The sequence below is a fragment of the Miscanthus floridulus genome, chromosome 17 (assembly GCF_019320115.1).
Source record: "Miscanthus floridulus cultivar M001 chromosome 17, ASM1932011v1, whole genome shotgun sequence".
Lineage (NCBI taxonomy): Eukaryota > Viridiplantae > Streptophyta > Magnoliopsida > Poales > Poaceae > Miscanthus > Miscanthus floridulus.
Window position 1 is genome coordinate 8,040,575 of NC_089596.1, and position 20,133 is coordinate 8,060,707.

At 45.1% G+C, this 20,133-nt stretch overlaps 1 protein-coding gene and 1 pseudogene across 1 annotated transcript; both read left to right on the top strand.

Annotated features, from left to right (window-relative positions):
* Positions 1-1,083: 1,083 nt before the first annotated feature.
* Positions 1,084-3,498, top strand: LOC136517498 (putative clathrin assembly protein At2g25430; annotated as a pseudogene).
* A 13,140-nt stretch (positions 3,499-16,638) lies between these two features.
* On the top strand, positions 16,639-19,846 carry LOC136515158 (uncharacterized). Its single transcript, XM_066508834.1, has 6 exons — positions 16,639-17,329; positions 17,420-17,496; positions 18,086-18,749; positions 18,947-19,035; positions 19,124-19,348; positions 19,484-19,846. Exons 1-6 carry the CDS (start codon positions 16,639-16,641, stop codon positions 19,844-19,846), a joined length of 2,109 nt encoding a protein of 702 aa, XP_066364931.1.
* The last annotated feature ends 287 nt before the right edge of the window (positions 19,847-20,133 follow it).

Genomic DNA, 20,133 nt, shown 5'->3' on the forward strand with positions numbered 1-20,133 from the left:
TTCGTCTCGCGATTTCTCGACCAACTGTGTAATTAGTTTTTTTTTTCGTTTACATTTAGTACTCCATGCATGTGCCGCAAGATTCGATGTGACAGTTACTATGCAAAATGTTTTGGCAACTAAACGGGGCCCGAGGGAAACTCCACAGGGCCTAAAATTCCTACCTCAAGCACAATAACTATGTTGACACTTCTTTCCATATTTGAAATAATTTATTGTAAGTCAGCTATATTTTAGGTGCCTGAAATATAGCATTTCACGGCATCGTTCGGCTTATCCCATATGCGATTTGTTTGGCTTTTTTTTCAGCCGGAACATTGTTTTTCTCTCACAATATTTCAGTCAGAACAGTGTTTTTCAGCTAATTTCAGCCAAGATTCAGCAAGCCGAACAGGGCCAACGGTCCAAATCCATTAGCACAAATCACAATAAACAATTACAATTTTCTTTAAAGACAAAACTGTTCAGCGCATGAACGGTATGAAATGCGCACACATATACATACATAAAGTATGATAGGAAGAAGGGAATACGATAAGTGTTCGAAACATACCTTGTACTCCTTAACTCTCAGGCAACGTTTAGTTGGCACCCAACTTGGCGCCGCCAGATTTCATGTAGCTACTGTAGCTTTTCGTTTTTATTTAGTAATAATTGTCCAAATATTGACTAATTAGGCTCAAAACGTTCGTCTCGTAAAGTACAACCAAATTGTGCAATTAGTTTTTGATTTCGTCAACATTTAGTACTGCATGCATGTACCACAAGTTTGATGTGACGGGGAATCTTCTTTTTGCATAGTGCCAAATTTTGGATTTTGGGTGAACTAAACAGGGCCTCATAATGACAAGCATGTTTTGATTATGAAAAAGTCAAGATAAATTTTGATCGTTAATTTATCTTACTATATATATTGTCATTTGTTTAGAGACACTTAAAAAATGATACAAGTTTCATGTTGTAAACTTATATATAATTTAAATAATTATTTATAAGTTTATATAATTTAATGTTTCTCTATTTAAAATATGATGATTATTTTAGGACGAGAGGAGGATATGGTGATCGAGAGGCTGGATGGATTCTTCCTGGGTTCTTCTCCTCGAAGGCACCGGCTCAGCTTCTTCCCCACGGAAGAAAATGAAAAAGAGAGACGCGCATCGCACCGTGTCCATGTCCGTTTCCCTCGAAAAGACCGGTGCCCATCTCTGGCAGCATCTGCGTTCGTCGTCTCGTGATCAAACCGCGTGGTCTGGTCCTCGTCTTGTTCTTGTGCTTCATTCGTTCTCTCGGTTTCTCCTCCAAACCAAACCCCATTTCCCACCCCATCCCATCCCCAACAGGAGGAGCAGCGGAAGCAGCAGCAGGCCGCCCAATCCGGCCCGCCCGCCGCCATGTCCATCCGCAAGGCGCTGGGCGCGGTGAAGGACCAGGCGACGATCGGCATCGCGCGGGTGACGGGCGCGGTGGCGCCGGACCTCGACGTGGCCATCGTGCGGGCCACCTCCCACGACGACGCGCCCCCGGACGAGCGCCACGCGGGGGAGGTGCTCCGCCTCGCGTCCGCCACGGGCGCCGCGCCCGCCTGCGTGGCCTCCATCGCCCGCCGCCTCTCCAAGACCCGCGACTACGTCGTCGCCGCCAAGTGCCTCGCGCTCCTGCACCGCCTCGCCGCCGCCGACCCCACCGAGGGCGTCGGCCCGCAGTCGTTCCTCCACGAGCTGCTCCGCCCGACCCTCACCGGCCGCCGCGCGGGGGAGCCGGTCCTCGCGCTGCTCCTCGACTTCCGCGACGAGGCGCACACGGCGTCGTGGGACCACTCCACGTTCGTCCGCGCCTACTCCGCCTACCTCCTCGACCGCGTCCGCTTCCTCGTCCTGCTCCTCCCCGCGCCAACGCGCTTCCCCGCCGACTCCCGCGTCGCCGGACCACCGCAAGCGTCCGCGGCCGGCATGGACACGGAGGCGCTCCTGGGCCGCGCGCGCCACCTGCGGCACCTGCTGGACCGCGTCCTGGCGTGCCGCCCCGCGGGCGGCGCCGGGGCCAGCCGCGTCGTGCGCGCCGCGCTCCACCCGCTGCTCAGGGACAGCTTCAGAGTCTACGAGGACGTCGCGCTCGTCCTCGCGCTCCTCCTCGATCGCTTCTTCGACATGGACTACGCCGAGTGCGTCAAGGCCTTCGAGACCTACGTCGGCACCGCCAAGCAGATCGACGCGCTCCGCGCCTTCTACGCCTGGTGCGACGACGCCGGCGTCGCGCGCTCGTCCGACTTCCCCGGCGTCAGGCGCGTCGACGACAAGCTCCTCGAGACGATGGAGCAGTTCCTGAGGGAGCGCGGCCGGGCTGGACGCGCCTCGCCGCCACGATCGGCGCGCGAGTCTGCTGTCAACGCGCAAGGCGACGACGACGACCACGTCGACGACATGAACGGCATCAAGGCGCTCCCGGCGCCGCCAACGCGTTCCCAGCGCCGCTGAGCGCGCCCGACCGGTGGTGGTGCCGGAGAAGGAGGCCGATCAGAGCGTTCTGGTGGACCTGCGAGAACCGGCTGCCACCGCGGACGAGCAGGGCAACAAGCTGGCGCTCGCGCTCTTCTCCGCGCCACCGGCCACGAACGGCACCTGGGTCACGTTCCCATCGGAATCGGACGCCGCCGCAGGGCCAGCGGTGACCTCGGCGTGGCAGACGCCTGCGGCGGAGCCCGGGAAGGCGGATTGGGAGCTGGCGCTGGTGGAGACGGCGAGCAACCTCTCGAAGCAGGCGGCGTCGCTGGGGGGAGGGATGGACACGCTGCTGCTGGGCGGGATGTACGACCAGGGTGCCGTGCGGCATCAGGTGGCCGCGCAAGCCGTGTCCGGGAGCGCGAGCAGCGTGGCGCTGCTGCCCGGGCACGGCGCGGCGGCTCCGGTGCTGAGGCTCCCGGCCCCCGACGGCACGGTGCAGACTGTGGGCGGTGACCCGTTCGCGGCGTCGCTGGCGGTGCCGCCGCCGTCGTACGTGCAGATGGCGGAGATGGAGCGGAAGCAGCAGCTGCTGGTGCAGGAGCAGCAGATGTGGGCGCAGTACAGGCAGGGCGGCATGCAGGGGCAGCCCGCCGGGTTCAACGCCGGCATGGCCGTCGTGCCCTATGGTGGCTATGGGATGCCGCCCATGGCGTACAACCAGCAAGTCGGTGCGTACTATTAGCCCGGCCGGCCCAATAATGCTCGTGATTGATGACAACAAGTTTTAATAGCAGCGTGTGTACGTCACTCGATCGATTTTACATTGCAGTACTAGAAAATAATGTGCTAAGGAAATACTCGTGCATTACGGAGAGAATCAGGTTTCAGCATAGGCAGTGTCAGTCTTTGTCATGGTGACATGGATAGATGCTGTTTGCTTTGGCAGGCAGGAAACTGAAAGCCTCGTGGATTATGAGATTCTGGAAATGTCTTGTTGGGACTTGGGACGGCGAAATCATCGTACGTACGCTGTGAATAAAAGCTTCGTACGTGATGGCAACGCACACGTTCGTTCATGAAAACGTACGTGATTTTATGAAGTAGCTTTCCCCGTCAAACTAAAATTGTTTAACATAAACGTTGGATAAAACAGTTTCTTATGAAATATAACAGAGAGAAAGCCAGAAGAAGGTGTACTTGAGAGCTTCAACTGGGGAAGCGTGCATGTGAAAGTTGATTTTTGGACCTACCAAGAAGCTGAAAAACGGCTTTGTAAAATCTAGGGAAACAAGATTACCAAACATATCCTTTGTGTTGAATTTTGCAGCTGATACGAGGCTCAGCTCAAGGTAGTTGGTGTTATATGAATCTGTCACATAACTAACCATTGCTACACCAAAAACTAGAGTTGAGAACCACAGAGCTGCATGTTCTGGGGCTTCTGGCGTTGATGAGACTGAGTCAACCCGTTCTGCAGCACTACTTTGAACAGGTACTTTTTCAATGAACGAACAGTGTTTTTCTTCCCACAATAAATTATCATAAGCCAAATTTCAGCGAAACGAACAGGGCCATGGGGATTTTGCTTGGGCAACAGAAGAGAAGTCCAATGCACCCAAGAACAACCCGACGTCAACTTCGATAGGCCAGAGTGGGTTAACTAAGACTCAGCCCATTTGCTAGCTAACCGTAGTCTCTGCTGCATCGGTGCATGTTTGTCTCGGTTCCATCAGGGTCGGCACCTAAGCTGCCAGTCTGCAACCGAATAATGTGCGGCTTGTAACTATTGTTGCGTGTGCAGGTTCAGCCGCTCACCGTCATGGACCGTTCTGTTAGCAACCTACGTACGTAGCTAGAGGAAGAGGAAGAGGAAGGGGGAAGATAGGAGAAGGAGAGCGAGGAAGACGACCACTCCGGGCCGCAGATCTTCGGGTTGGGCTTCTTGGTCGGGCCTTCCTCGGCGATGACGGCCCAACTGCTGGAGTTGGCTGATCCATCGATAATTGTGTAGTACGTACGCACGTGTTGACGAAACACAGCAGCCGCCGCACGTGTCTGACGAACCGCTTTCGTTGTACGCAATTTATTTATCCAGAGTCTAAGCCCGTGTTCAGTTCCAAAAATAGTTTCAAAAAGTGTTAAAGTACCCGTCACATCGAATCTTACGGTACGTGCATAGAGCAGTAAATGTAGACGAAAAAAACTAATTGCACAGTTTGGTTGGAAATCACGAGACGAACATTTTGAGCCTAACCAGTCCATGATTGAACACTATTTGCCAAATAAAAACGAAAGTGCTACAGTATCCAAATTTCAACAAACCCTCCAACTAAACACAGCGTAACTCTAACCTAACTAGCCGTTTGGTTAGCAACCGCACGTGTTGATCGAAATAGCGTCGTTTGGTTAGCAACGTAATTTATCCAGAGTCTAACCTAGCCGGATATCTCTGTACTGAGATCATCCATCTACAAGACTGGTACGCGCACGCGCAACCATCCAACCATGGGTCCGGACGGTAGTCTGTATGTTCGCTCTAATTTATTTTCTCACACGGAAAAAAAAGTCACCAATAAAACCAGGTATTATTGTCGATACGGGAACCATGGGGTTTCCCACGAAGAAGAGAGAAGAAGACCTAGTCCAACTAGGATTCCCTACATATAATCCTACTAGAACTAGTTACACGTAATCCTACTAGGATCTCTACTTTGTAACCGACTAGGACTCCCATCTCTTCTGGACTATATAAAGGAGGGCAGGGATCCCTAGATCGGCACCTACACATAACCACAACATACCTCGCAACACAACAAATAGCGCAGGGCGCAACATACTATCCACACCACACTGGACATAGGGCGCCGTGATTTTTCAGCGTGCCGAACCAGTATAAATCATTGTCTCCCTGCGTTTACCATCGAGTTCCTACAAACGCCGATAACCCTCCGAACAAATCACCGTCCCGGGTACCCCGTGACGGGTTGCCGGTGGTAAAACATCGACAACTGGCGCGCCAGGTAGGGGATCTCGGCGCTTTGCATTCGAGAGCTCGGTGGACCTCAAAATCAAGATTCGTCGCACCGCCGTATTCACGTTCAGCATCGGCATCAATTCGTGCGAGCACGAGACCTCTTCGTCAACATCTACTCCGACTTCGTCAACTCAGCGAGATCCCAGTAGAAGCGCGACTGTATCACGTTCCTACTACACGCCAACCAGCATCAAACATGACTAATACAAGTACAAGTCGGACTGCAACTCAGACTCCATCACAACTCAGCTATATGCGGATTCAAGTCCAACTCCGACACAAAGAAGAGTCCTACTCCCACACGAAGCCGACAACGTGTGGGCCAATTATGAAGCAACATATCCAAGAGGTATACAAGCTATGAGATTGGACATAAAAGGATAACGACATGCAAGTCAGTCAGGATATACGGAATTAATGGATCAACCCGTGCATACACGCGCACACCCCCATCTCCAAGTCAACTTCGTATACGAATACATCACGGACATGCAAGAAGCTAACAAAGGAAGCAAGCAAGCAAAGCCAAAGGTGTTTGTGCATTGATTTATACATACGACATACTCATACGATAGAAGGTCAAGAAATACAAGCTATTCGGTCAATAAAGAGAAGACCACCTACAGCAAGCCGACAAGTCACGAGCAAGCAACCAAATTCTGGGAACCCGGCAACACGTTCTGAGTTGTTTCGAGTACTCGACATGACATTCACTTGTTTGGTTAAACTCATCAGCAAACAACTCGGACGAGCTGTCCGACGACTTCATCATGCTGTTCGACTACATCAAGCAAGTTGTCGACCCCGCCTCCATCAGCTCGGATGCTACGCCAACAACTCGGCTGCAAACTGACTACTTGCCACACCGACCGACTACCCGGCTGCGGTGGTCAACAACGCGGCCACGAACCAAGCTAAGTCACATCTCATTTTTTATATATTCCAGATATTATTCGTATGTCTCTATGGCCATATCATCTTCCCTTAACCGCTGTTAATTTTCTCGGATAGTAAGCCTTAATTCGTGAAGCTTGTTTTCTCGAATGGATGGTCACGTCAATGAACCTCTAAACCATACAGATGGTCACGTCAAAGAACCTCTGAACCATACGGGTGGTCACGTCAATGAACCTCTGAACCATATGCGAGATTCAAGTGCTTAAACGTAACAGGCTACTACCCAGGAAATTAACCGACCTAGCAAGGGAAGACATAAAAAATCATCATGCGAGCAAACATAGTGCTCTAAGTAAAATCATCATGTGAGCAAACATAGTGCTCTAGGTCTTCTCTTAACGGTCACCGAATTCCTCAGGTAGAACACGCCTTAATCCGTGAAGCTTGTCTACTCACATGGACGGTCACGAACCGAGTGCCAGGCTCACATGGTCACGTCATGAACCTCTGAACCATACGCCAGAGATTCAAGTGCTTAAACGTAATAGGACACTAACTGAGGAATTTGCATGGCCTAGCAAGAGCAAGACGCAAAAAGTTTATATGCATTTCATAATGCAGGGGCCCGCCCCTGATTGATTATTCAAATATGGGACATGCTCCCCACTTCATATCCGGAATGTCATTTACAACATATTTTATGTTTAACATGCAGGGGAGCTACATCGGTACCATGAGATCAGGAAAACACGCTCCTGAGAGCTAGTCCAGAAACAACCCGAATTGATCAAAAAAGAACCCCGACAAGGTGCGGCAAGAACCAAGACAAGCGTTCAGAAAGAACCTGGATGAAGCGCAAACAACCTCAAAGAGGTGCTGCAAGTACCAAGACAAATTCAGAAAGAACCCGGATTGATCAGAAAACAACCCGGATGAGGTACAGACAAGATCAGAAAGAACCCGGATTGATAAAAAAAGAACCCCGGCAAGGTGCGGCAAGGACCAAGACAAGATCAGAAAAAACTCGGATTGAAGAAAAACATCCTAGATAAGTTGGGAACAGAAATCAAGACAAAAAAGAACCCGGATGAATAAAAAACAACCCGGATGAGGTACATACAAGTTCAGAAAGAACCTGGACAAAGTGCAAACAACTTGGAAGAGGTACACCAAGAACCAGAGAAGTCTAGAAAACGACTTGGAGGAATAAAAAACAACTCAGAAGAGCTTCACGGCTTAGTCAAAAACTAAGCTCGGGGGCTCGGCATTCGCTTCAACTACGCCCGGGGGCTCGGATTCAAGGATGAAAGTCCAAGAATACAAGTACTCAAGACTACGACAACACATCAAGACCCTTCATCCGATTTCTATTCTAAAGAAAAGTACTCGGAGAAGGCTCAGGGGCTGCGGGATACATAACCCCAAAAAAATTTTGAAGACAAGAATCTAGACCCTCCAACTTTTGCAAGCGAAAGCAAGAGGCTCGGGGGCTACACTCAATGAATGCAATTTTTACGAAAAATTGCACCCACCGAAAAAGAACTCGGAGCAACTAAGAAGACTAAAGGGACCCTCTGTCTTCTTGTCCCAACAAGCAAGAGGCTCGGGGGCTACACTCACTGAGTGCACTTTTGTCCAAAAGTGCACATCAGCCGAAGAAAAGACAAAGAAGACCATCTCAAGGTTTCACTTCAAGAAGAACCCGGAACGGATTTACAACAACTCAACGAAGACCAAGAAGAACAAGAAGGCTTTCGAAGCTCATCCATGAGATGCTCGGAGGCTTATCGATACGGGACCCATGGGGTTTCCCACGGAGAAGAGAGAAGAAGACCTAGTCCAACTAGGATTCCCTACATGTAATCCTACTAGAACTAGTTACACGTAATCCTACTAGGATCTCTACTTTGTAACCGACTAGGACTCCCGCCTCTTCTGGACTATATAAAGGAGGGTAGGGGTCCCTAGATCGGCACCTACACATAACCACAACATACCTCGCAACACAACAAATAGCGCAGGGCGCAACATACTATCCACACCACACTGGACATAGGGCGCCGTGATTTTCCGGCGTGCCGAACCAGTATAAATCATTGTCTCCCTACGTTTACCATCAAGTTCCTACAAACGCCGATACCCCTCCGAACAAATCACCGTCCCGGGTACCCCGTGACGGGTTGTCGGTGGTAAAACATCGACAATTATTCTACCCCTCTAAATATTGAAAACCATCTAAATAAACCCATGAGATGGTTTTGAAGGTGATTTTGTTAACATGATATATTAAAAGTCTATATAACCCTAACGTATCTAGAGTTGACTGCATGACTCCTCAACTATATTGCAGCCCTTAAAACATCTAATAATATGCATAGTAATGTAGGGTCGTTTAGACACTGTATCCTACCATACTGGCATAAGCACACGTGTTTATACATAGACTCATCGTATGCCGAAAAATTATACCACCAATATATACTACTTTGCTTGTGGATGGCGCGCTTGCGGCTGGCGCCCGCGTCCCGCCGCGTAGTAGTTTGCCTGGCCGTACCGAAAGATCAGCGCCTAGCTCGCGAGCCTCGAGGCTGGTAGTTGCTTTGAGGTTGACCGACCGGTGGAAAAGAACGTGTAGCTCGTTCCTGTCACCCGCTTCTTTCTCACACATATTTGTTTAATATATAATATGTTTTTATATACGTATTCTACGCTGCTAATATAAATACACGCACGTATATAATTACATCTAATTCTCATCTCGAGCATTATTATATTCGAATAAAGTATGAAACTATATATATTATAGATATATATGTATATATACAACACTTTCATAATCTTGTTCTCGAAAATAACGATATCAATAAACATTTAATTTACATCATTAGTTTCTTAGATCAAAGTAGAACTCGCCGTTGGGATTTAGCACTTTTTCTAGAAGAAATCCTGCTATTGACTCTTGAACTGCTTTCAGATGGTCTTTTTGCATGACCCTTTGTTTTAACCATTCAGTCTTGCATTTGAAATAAAAGAAAAAGTATTAATACATATATATATATATATTCATTTAAAAATAAATAAAAATTGATATATACGTACTCTGAGGACATCTTCAGGAGTTCTTCTTATGTGTACAGTGATAAATTCACAAACGTAGTATCCACACAAGTTATTATCTGGTTGCTGCCGCAAACACCACTATACGAGAAGAAGATTATTCTCATCATCTCACACGTAAAGTGAAGTACGATATAGTAATTAAACACGTGGGGAAGTATATATAGTACAACTTACTGGTATTTCAACTACATTAAGTGGTGCCTTGCAATCCTTGCGGTGTTGCCGAATAAACTCTTTCCAAATCCTATGCGACCAATAATGTACGATCGTTAATAAATTATGGCAAAGTCTATTCAATAATAGTTGTGCACGAGAGATCAAAATTACCCCTGGATAATGTCTATCATATCTTGGTATAGTGCCCGCTCTTTTCTCAATGAGTCTAAGATTACTAACCGACTTGAGTTTAACTCAATGACAATGAGTATCCAGTGAAACCTGCATTGGTTTATACATACACGTACATGTATATAAGTTGTATTGATATTACATAAAATGTGTAGACTACATTATTATTAACACTTACTCAAAGTTGTACGGGAAAAGTATTGTTGTCTTATCGTGCTGCTTCACGAAGAACTTCATGATATTCGTCTGTGCTTCAGATACCCAGTGCTCCTTGACAATAATATCGGTTTTGAATACGATATAAGGATCAATGAAGCCAACACTGGTGTCTTGTATTCTTTGGAGCTCTGACATCTAGAATCTGTATATAAATATAAGTTACATGTGAGGATAATTATATACACGTACGTATGGAAGTGAGTTTATTAAATAAAAGTAAGAATCACTTACAAACAAAAGGGGCTAATGATTGATTTGTCCAAAGCGTCCAAGTGGTATAGTTGATGCAATTCTTCGAAACTAATATGTAAGATGTCATCGCCACGGAAGTAATGATGGTCTCTAAATCTGACAAAGATCCACTGCTCACCCCTGCCACACGCATGCATGTACCACTTGTTGAGCAAGTACATTTGCGTACCCAATTCATTCAGAGCCACAGGGTTGTACAGACTTTTGCCAAATTTATAAGTCTTCCAGGTATCAACTTCCAGGTTCTAGATTGGAGCTTTGCCCGTCAATTGATCCAAGGTTAAACCAGTTAGTTCAAAAAAACATTAAGGTCTTGAACCGACACTTCTCCAGAGTTGTCTGGTCGATAAACTTCTATGTTGGAACCATATTCATTAGCAACAACAAGATTTTGCATTGGTTGCTTCTGTTGTCCGAGCTGTGGGACATCCTTCCCTAATGCTCTTTTCCTTTTCTTATGTGCATCATGTGACTTCACAAGGGAGCGGTCATAGTCTGATGGTGGTGGAGGCTTACGAACTTCAAGCATCTTTTTCTTGTGAGCTTCGACCTTCTGCCTCAGCTGATCTCGTGGTATGTAAAAGTACGGCTTCTCCTTAAGCTTCGCTTGTCTCTGCTTTTGGATATCTATAAAAAATCTTTCACTTTTTTGTCTTCTTCAGCTGCTATTTGCTCATCAGTCTTTTCAGGAAGTATTTCTTAAGAAATAACTCTTTTTTTCGGGGTCTTCTTTGCTGCCGGGACCTTAGACGTCTTTGTAGTGCGTCGCTGTGGAGGGGGTGGGGGCGGTGTTGGAGACCGGTGTGGAGGCGATGAGGCCGGTGTTGGAGTCCAGCGTGGAGGCGTTGGAGATCGTTGTGGAGGTGGTGGGCCAGTGTAGGAGTTGGAGATCGTTGTGGAGGCGATGGGGCCGGTGAAGGAGTTGGAGATCGCCGTGGGGATGAAGTCGTCTCGCCCCCCGCAACGCTGTGATGAGATGGGGAATGAATGATTAGGCTAGGCTAGGGGGAGACCCTGCTACAAAAACAAGTTGTGGGTCAATTATTTTTGAAGCCAATATAAAATTAATGGAAAATAATATTTCATTTACTTTCATTCGTACCTAGGGTGAGGTAGGGGAAGCGGGTGGCGCCCCAGGAATGATGATGAAGCGTTTGTGCCATTGAATAAATGTCTTCTCTGCTTCTCCTAGTGTCTTCTCCCCATCACCGCCTTCAATGTCAAGAGGAACATTGCTGTAACCTTTGAGCACTCTATCGACCGAGACACTAGCATATCCAGGTTGAATAACTGACCCATGGATTCTTGGTGTCTTCGTTCGGTCTATTAGAGATATAACCCCGACAGCCACCATGATTGATGCATTATTACCATCTAAATGTGCAGCTCACATGTTGTTAGAGGCTCGGTAATGTCATCAATAGGGAAGCGCAACCCAGCATCACCTTGAATAACTGGCAGCTCTGTGGAAGCACAACTGCTTTTCATCTGACCAACGGGGCTAATGGTGACTCCCGGCGTTGATTGCGATTGCATTTGACTCATTACTAGCTGCACTTGCCTCTTGATCTCCTCCTACATTCTTGCCTAAAGTGATTTTTCTCGTTCACGTGATTCAAGCAATGCTTATCGTGACTCATTAACAAATTGCTTCAATACACGGATTCGGTCTGCCTCCTCATCCTTCTTTCTCTGGCGGCTTTTGTAGGTATCCTTGTCTACTGGAAATGCTTGTAGCCACGCAACCGCCCCATAGCCTCTTGTTCGACCACCATGTTCGGGATTCTCTAGGACATATGTCAATTCATCATTTTCTCTGTTGGGCTTGAAAACACCACTATCAGCTTCTTCCCTAGCACGAGCTAGTCTCTGTGTTGCTCTCTCAATTTTTTGGCCGAAAATTAGCTTGCCAGTGTCTGGGTCTAGGCTTCCCCCATGAGCGTAGAACCAATTCTTCGCGCGTTGAGGCTAGTTCTTCTCTATTGTTTCAGGTATGATTCCCTTGACAGTAATCTCTGCTTCTAGGTTCTGCCACCTGGGAATAGCTCTCCTATAACCACCTGATCCCATGTGATGATGGTATTGCTTCTGTCGGGCATTCTGCTGATTCCTCATCACACGTTCCTCACTCTCTTGAGATGTCTTGTATTGTACGAAGTCATCCCAATGGGACTCCAACTTGACAAACGCCTTAGCATTGAAATCCGGCGTTTCATTCTTCAAGATAAACTTTTTATACAATGTCTTCTTCCAACTCTAGAACAATGTTGCCATCTTCTTCATTGTCCAATCCCTCACTAGCTCCTTCAAAGCATCATTTGCTTGTAATGTGAAATGCTGATTGATATCTCTCCAAGCTAGGTTCTTGTCACGATCAGATACAAAACTAACATTAGGAGCGGAAATCTTCTGCTTCCATTCACGAGCACTAACTGGGATCCTATCCCTTACAATGAACCCACATTGATTGACATATGTCTGAGCATGTGGTCCCAATGGTTTGCCGGTGTCGGTGTCGAATTCTAATATTATGAAACGGCCCTCTAATGGCTTTTTTGGCCCTCGGACTTTCCTACTCTTGTCGGTGGTTGATGTAGATCCAGAGACCGGCTACATGAGTAGAAACACAATGATTAACAACAAATATACATACGCATGCATCTACATCAATAAGGTCTCTGGATCTACATCATCGAATATACCTCGCCAGTATTTTCTTGCGCGATAATTTGTTGATCTTCAACCACCGGGATATTCAGGATATCCTCATAATCAGTAAAGTACTGACTCGTGTCATCTACATCTGTATTGGTGCCGGCGTTGATAATATCTGCCATTATGTCATCATTCAAGTTATCATCCGGAGCAGCCATTTGTATCTTCAAGACATAGATAGAATTACCATGGCACATAACATAAGTACATGTGATAACACATATAGAATTACTAAATCCAATTAAATATAATAACACATAATATTTTATAAGGATAAACAATAATAAGGTATAGGCTTTGGAATCGAATCAAAAACACTTTCGATCCAAAAACATGGAAGTAAGTACATGTATATATACACATAGAATGATACAATTTTCTCTCTCTCTCTCAACACATAGAAATGAGTGCATATGTATATATCTCTAGATATGCATGTGATAACACATAGAATGTCTCTCTAGATACAATTTTCTCTCTCTCTCTCTCTCAACACATGGAAATAATTAAGTACATGTATATATACACATAGAAATAATTAAGTACATATATATGTATACATATAGAATCTCTCTCTAGATACATGTGATATAGATAGAATTACTAATAAAATATCCAAGTGATATATAGATAGAATTACTAAAATAAAATATGCATGTGATATAGAGATAGAATTACTAATAAAATATGCATGTGTCAATTATTAAAACAAAATTAAATCTAACATATATAGAGAGAGATAGAATATAATTACTAAATCTAATTAAATAAAATAACACACATATATCTAGATAGAATTAATTATTAAATCTAATTAGACCTAACATATATACATAGATAGAATTACTAAATCAAAATTAAATCTAACACATATATAGAGAGAGATAGAATAATAATTACTAAATATATCAAAAACTATAATAAAAAACTATCTAAATAAAGTACTAATTAAATTTTAATACATTTAAATCTAATTAACATATATCAAAAACTATCTAAAAAACTAACTAAAAAACTATCTAAAAACTATCTAAAAACTATCTAAAAAATATGGCCGAGCTATAGCTAGCAGGCGGGCGGATGGCTGGCGTGCTGGCCGGCCACGGGGCCGGGCTAAGCCGCGCGAGGACGACGTACGGCGGAGACGAGCTCGACGGCCGCCGGGCGGGGCTCGACGACGAGGCCAGGCGGGGGTAGACGATGTACGACGACGGCGCGGCAGAGCTCGACGCGGCCGGGCGCGGCAGAGACGAGATCGACATTGTAGATCGAAAAGTAGAAGATGAATAGAGGAACCGTTCGATATATATAGGCCGGGACCCTTTAGTCCCGGCTGGTAACACCAACCGGGACTAAAGATCCTTTAGTCCCGGCTGGTAAGCTGAACCGGGACTAAAGGTCCAACCCTTTAGTCCCGGCTCATCTTACCAGCCGGGACTAAAGGATCTTTAGTCCCGATTGGTGTTACCAGCCGGGACTAAAGGTATTTTTGGGCGAGCAATTCCGCCCACCCTTTAGTCCCGGTTCCTGGCCTAGGCCAGGACTAAAGGCCTGAAAATTTTGACAGCCCGCTAGAGTAATTGGAAAGGCCTGGGATTTTGATTTTGTTCTCCTTGTTTAATACTAATTAATTCTATAGCAACTTCAATACTTTACAATATTTATTTTAAAAAATACTATTGATTAACTAATTATTTATTGTAAATAGGAAAATTTTGTAACCTAAAGTTGTTAATTTCTTTTATGAATATAGAATATAAATGTTACTAATACTAAGTATTTTGTTAATGCAAAAATATATTTGTAACTTAAAATTAATAAAACTAATATTATTCGGTAGGAAATTTTTTATCACATTATTGTAACGTCAATGTTTCAAATTTTTCTCGGTTTTTTGACCAAAATGACAGGAAATTTTTGTTCACTACTAGAAATGTGTTCATCAATGACGATTCAGTCGTGACGCTTACAAATTTCGTCACAGAACAAGCGCTTTCTATGACGAAATTTCTAGCTTCGTCATAAGTAACAAGTGACAGAGCTTTGGCACGAAGAATAATGACGAAAACAAAAGAATCGTTATAAAACAACAAAACTAAATCGTCATAGATCGTTTGGCTCGTGTACCACCTCGAGGATGTGGCGCCTGTGGTCCCACCAGTAGGTCCCACCTCGAGGTCGTGGCGATGTGGTCCCACCATTGGGCCCCCACCAGTGGGTCTCAGCCTAAGGACGTGGCGGGAACAAGTGGGGCAGCGTGGCCCGCACGGTCCAGCTGATCCTGCATCCTTCCGCCTCCCTTTTTTTTTGCCAAAAATAGCACACCCAGGGAGATTCGAACTCGTGACCTACTGCTAGACATGTTGGTGCGTTACCACTGGAGCACTCGCTGTTTTGTGATAAAGGACATGCATGTTTTTCTATTTGTAAACGTATAGCTAAGCAGTAAGCACAGAAGCCTTGGCCCAATAGCAACATCGCCCATTAGCAAGCCTATTAGCCTAATAGAAAATGATTTCCTGGCCGCTGGACGGACGTTCCTGATTTGCTTGCGATCCCAAGTCTCGACTCGACGTCTCCTATCGCCCTGACTGCCCTATCGGCCGTGTATCGTGTCGAGCGTGATGAACTGAACCTGACGGCGATGAGGCACCCAGACCCTAGGCGAGGCTGAGGCGATGAGGCCCTAAAGGTAAATAGTAATCAGTTCATATTTTTTTCAATTCATTCACAATCACAGCAAACTATATATATAGCGAGTAGTGGGTCAATCTCTAAATTTTGTTCTTTTCATCTTTTCATCTAGAAGCCTCCTACAATAGTGTTCAAATATTGAAGCCATGTCATCTGCAAATAGGTCTAGAAAATTTGAATCGGGTTCGGAAAAGCGTGAGAAAAAACAAAGAATAGAGGATGTAATCCAATTCATTCACAATGGGTTTTGATCTTTTCTCAAGCTAGTAGGCCTCAATTTTTAGTTTCGTACAAGGCCTCGGATCGTGTGCACCAGCGTCGGCGATCGTGGGGCGGTCAAGCAGCGCCGGCGATCGTGGGGCGAGGAGAGCAGCACCGGGCAGCGGCGACTTGCGTGGGACAGGGCAGCGGCGGTTTGCGTGGGACAGAGGAGCGCCGACGATCGTGGGACAGAGCAGCGGCGGCGCGTGGGACAGAGCAGTACAAGGTTTGATTTGTTTTTGAATTTCTTTATATATATGCATGTGTTGGATGTGTTTTTGAATTTTGTTGAGTTTACTCTAATTTTAGGACTGAGTGCAAGGTTTATTTTACTCTCAAAATAGATGGATAGAAGCTGGATTTATGGGACACAATTCACACCTGCATATGTGAAAGGAGTTGAAGAGTTCATGAAATTTGTTAATGAAAGATACCCCGAAGACAGCCACATACTTTGTCCGTGCAGCAAATGTCTTAATCAAAGTTTACGGCCTCAGGATGATGTAAATGACCATATACACATTTATGGAATGTCAGCTACATACACCAGGTGGATTCATCATGGGGAGTCGGTAGATACTGTAGTAGTTGAAAATTTGGAGCAGGAGGTCGAAGGAAGTGATCATGACTTTGGGATACATGTGGATGTGGCCGATGATGATTATGATGAGGATCACGGAAGTACCAGAGATGATAGGAGATCTGTATGCTGTGGCAGAGGCTGATGGAGAACAATCAAGGTTTGTAAGAGTCCTTGAAGATGCGAAGAAGTCACTTAGCCCGGGATCTAGCCATTCAAAATTCTCTTTTCTAGTGAGGATGTTGTATATCAAGTCTCGTTATCGAATTGGCAATATAGCATTTTCCACAATGCTGAAGTTGTTGTCATCAGGATACCCTCAGAGTGAGTTGCCAAAATCATATGATGAGGCCAAGAAATATCTTGGAGAACTGGGCCTTGGTTTCGAAAACATCCATGTGTGCAAGAACAATTGTGTGTTGTTTCGGAAGAGGTATTATAAAGAGAATGTGTGCCCAGTATGCAAGGCGTCTAGATGGCAAGATGAAACTAGGAACAAGCGGGTTCCACACAAGGTATTGAGACATTTTCCACTTTTGCCAAGGTTGAAAAGAATTTTTGCTTCAAAGCGCACTTCTGAGGAAACACAATGGCACAAGAAAATGAGGACACCAGTCAACAATGTAATGAGCCATCCAGCTGATGGAGAAGCATGGAAGGAGTTCGACACGAGGGAACCAACCTTTGCAGATGATTCGAGGAACCTAAGGCTTGCCTTAGCTACCGATGGATTCAATCCATTTGGCAACATGAGTACGCAGTACAGTATGTGGCCAGTGCTTCTAACACCGCTGAATCTCCCACCATGGGAATGCATGAATCCAGCAAACTGCTTTATGTCTTTACTCATCCTAGGTCCAAAATCTCCAGGAAAGGATTTTGATTTGTTCCTTGAGCCCCTAATTGAAGAACTGCTCGATCTATGGAAGGGTGTCAGTACCTACGATGCATGTACTGGTCAGAAGTTTAACCTTTGTGCTGCCGTGCTATGGTGTATACATGATTTTCCAGCGTTGAGCACGTTATCAGGGTGAACAACAAAAGGGTATTATGCATGTATTCATTGCGACAAGGATCCGTTGTCTCGGGCAATAAGGAGTAAAATATGTTACATTGGACATCATCGTTACCTTCCAAGGACACATGCATGGCGGAAGAAGCTTGGCTTTCGATGGTAAGCGTGAAAACAAAGATCAGCCAGGCAAGTTCACTTTGGAGGAGGTCCTAGAGGAGCTAGAGAAGATGAAAGATGTCAGGCCAGGGAAGCATCCTGAAATTATTGGAAATAAAAGGAAGCGCAATGAGGGTCCAAGGATTTATAGCCACAAAGTTGGGTTGTGGAGATTGCCATATTGGAAACATTTGAAGCTTCCACATAATCTGGATGTGATGCACATAGAGAAAAACATATGTGAAAACATTCTTGGCACATTACTCAATGTGCAGGGCAAGACCAAGGACACAACCAATGCTAGGCTAGATTTGCATGATATGGGCATAAGACCTGAATTGCACTTATAGCAGCATGGCAACTCAGTCACTACTCCACCTGCTCCGTATGTCTTGGGGAAGGATCAAAAAATCGAGTTCTGCAAGTTTCTCAAAGGTATCAAGTTTCCTGATCGATATGCAGCTAACCTAGCAAGATACATAAGTGAAGATGGTTCGAAGGTGCAGGGAAAGCTGAAAACACATTCTTGCCACATACTCCTGCAAAGAATCATACCTGCTGGCCTAAGAGGACTAGTGAGGAAGGATGTATATGAAGCAGTTGCAGAGCTCAGGACCTTCTTCAAGGAACTATGCAGTAGAAATGTAAGGATTGATGTTGTCAAACGGCTAAAAGAAGAAATTCCATTGATCCTATGCAAGCTTGAGAAAATCTTTCCACCTGCCTTCTTTGATGTCATGGTGCACTTGGCTGTCCATCTTCCTGATGAGGCACTGCTAAGAGGACCTGTTCAGTACGGATGGATGTACCCAATAGAAAGGCGGCTAGGCACTTTGAAGAATTTTGTAAGGAACAGGGCTAGGCCAGAAGGATCAATTGCTGAGGCATATATGGCAAGTGACACCTTGACTTTTTGTTCTAGGTATATGGAGGATATTGACAATAGATTTAACCATGATGATGGTAGTGATGGAGAGATGCCATTGCCTGATGACATCTCTATTTTTAAGCATGGTGTTACTCTTGTTGGATCTAATAGGAGCTAGTACATTGATGATGTTGACCTCAATAAGTTAGTTTGGTATGTGCTAAATAATTGTGAAGAAGCTAAGGAATATTTGGAGTAAGTATCTATTAGATGTTTTGGGGATTAGTTTTTGTTTTATTTCTAATTTTTCAAATTATTCTTATGACTTAACTTTGCCCTGCAGCTTGTACAGTGACGATCTTGAGCAGCAAGGTGCACTTTGATGTTGATAAAATGGTTGAACAAGGATTTACAAAGTGGTTTAGGTGCCATGTAAGTCACTACACATTGTGTTTCTAGGTTCAGTAAATGCATTAGTATCCATATGTAATTGGTTAACTGAGTACTTTTGTTGCAACAGATTGAGAACAAACGCAAGGACAATCAAGAATCGGTTAGCGAAGGATTGTGGGCACTGTCATGTGGCCCAGATCTGCGAGTTAAGACTTGTGCAGCTTGCAAGGTTAATGGAGTGCGGTATAGCACTGTGGATCGTGAGAATTTCCTTCTGACACAAAATAGTGGTGTAATGACTGAAGGTTCACATGATGGGAACAACATAGATTTTTATGGAGTCCTTAAAGAGGTAATTGAGTTGCAATATAACTCAAATCTTCAAGTCCATCGGACGGTGGTTCTATTTCGATGCGATTGGTTCAAGCAAGAAGGCAAGACGATAGGCCTTCGAGATGACGGACATTTCAAATCCATCAATGTGCAGTCATTATGGTACAAGACTGATCCTTTCATCTTAGCAACTCAATCGAAAAAGATATTTTACCTACAAGACACATCTTTAGGTAAAGATTGGCGAGTTGTGCAGAAATTTGAACATAGGAATATTTATGATGTCGCTGAAAAAAATGAGGCCAGTCATGATGTGCATCAGGATGATTATTGTTCTGATACTGAACATGTAGTGCAAGCAGGGGCTGATAATGAGGTTACGCACAATATTCAAGGTGGAGAAGCCAGTATAATTGAAGGAAATTTACAAGACCTTATAAGCAGCAAGAAGCAACCTATTATTCGTGAAAATAGTGAGGATGAGGAGGAAGATGAGACAGTACTGCAGTACCTGTAGTGATGGTGGCAATGATAACAATGATGACATGTCCCTAGACGATGAAGATGATGATTTCTAGTATGGACCTTGACGTACTCTGTCAAAATTATTCCTAAATTGTAGCATGACTCTTTCAAATCAGACCACATGAACTGCATACTCTTGGGAGTGAGGCATCTCGTTCCTATTTTAGACTAAAAACAGAGACTTAAACCAATTTATTTTAACCCAGAAACTCCAAATTTGGCGAAAAACCAGGAGCTTGAGCAATCCCAAATAGGCTCCAAATTTCATCCTATGCCACA

Bases quoted from the DNA above. Each gene is read 5' to 3' on its own strand.
- LOC136515158 (XM_066508834.1), top strand. From the start codon at position 16,639: ATGATGATTATGATGAGGATCACGGAAGTACCAGAGATGATAGGAGAT. The intron at 17,330-17,419 runs GTATGTGGCCAG...TACTCATCCTAG, and splicing joins CAACATGAGTACGCAGTACA to GTCCAAAATCTCCAGGAAAG. The intron at 17,497-18,085 runs GTCAGTACCTAC...TTGCACTTATAG, and splicing joins TGCTCGATCTATGGAAGGGT to CAGCATGGCAACTCAGTCAC.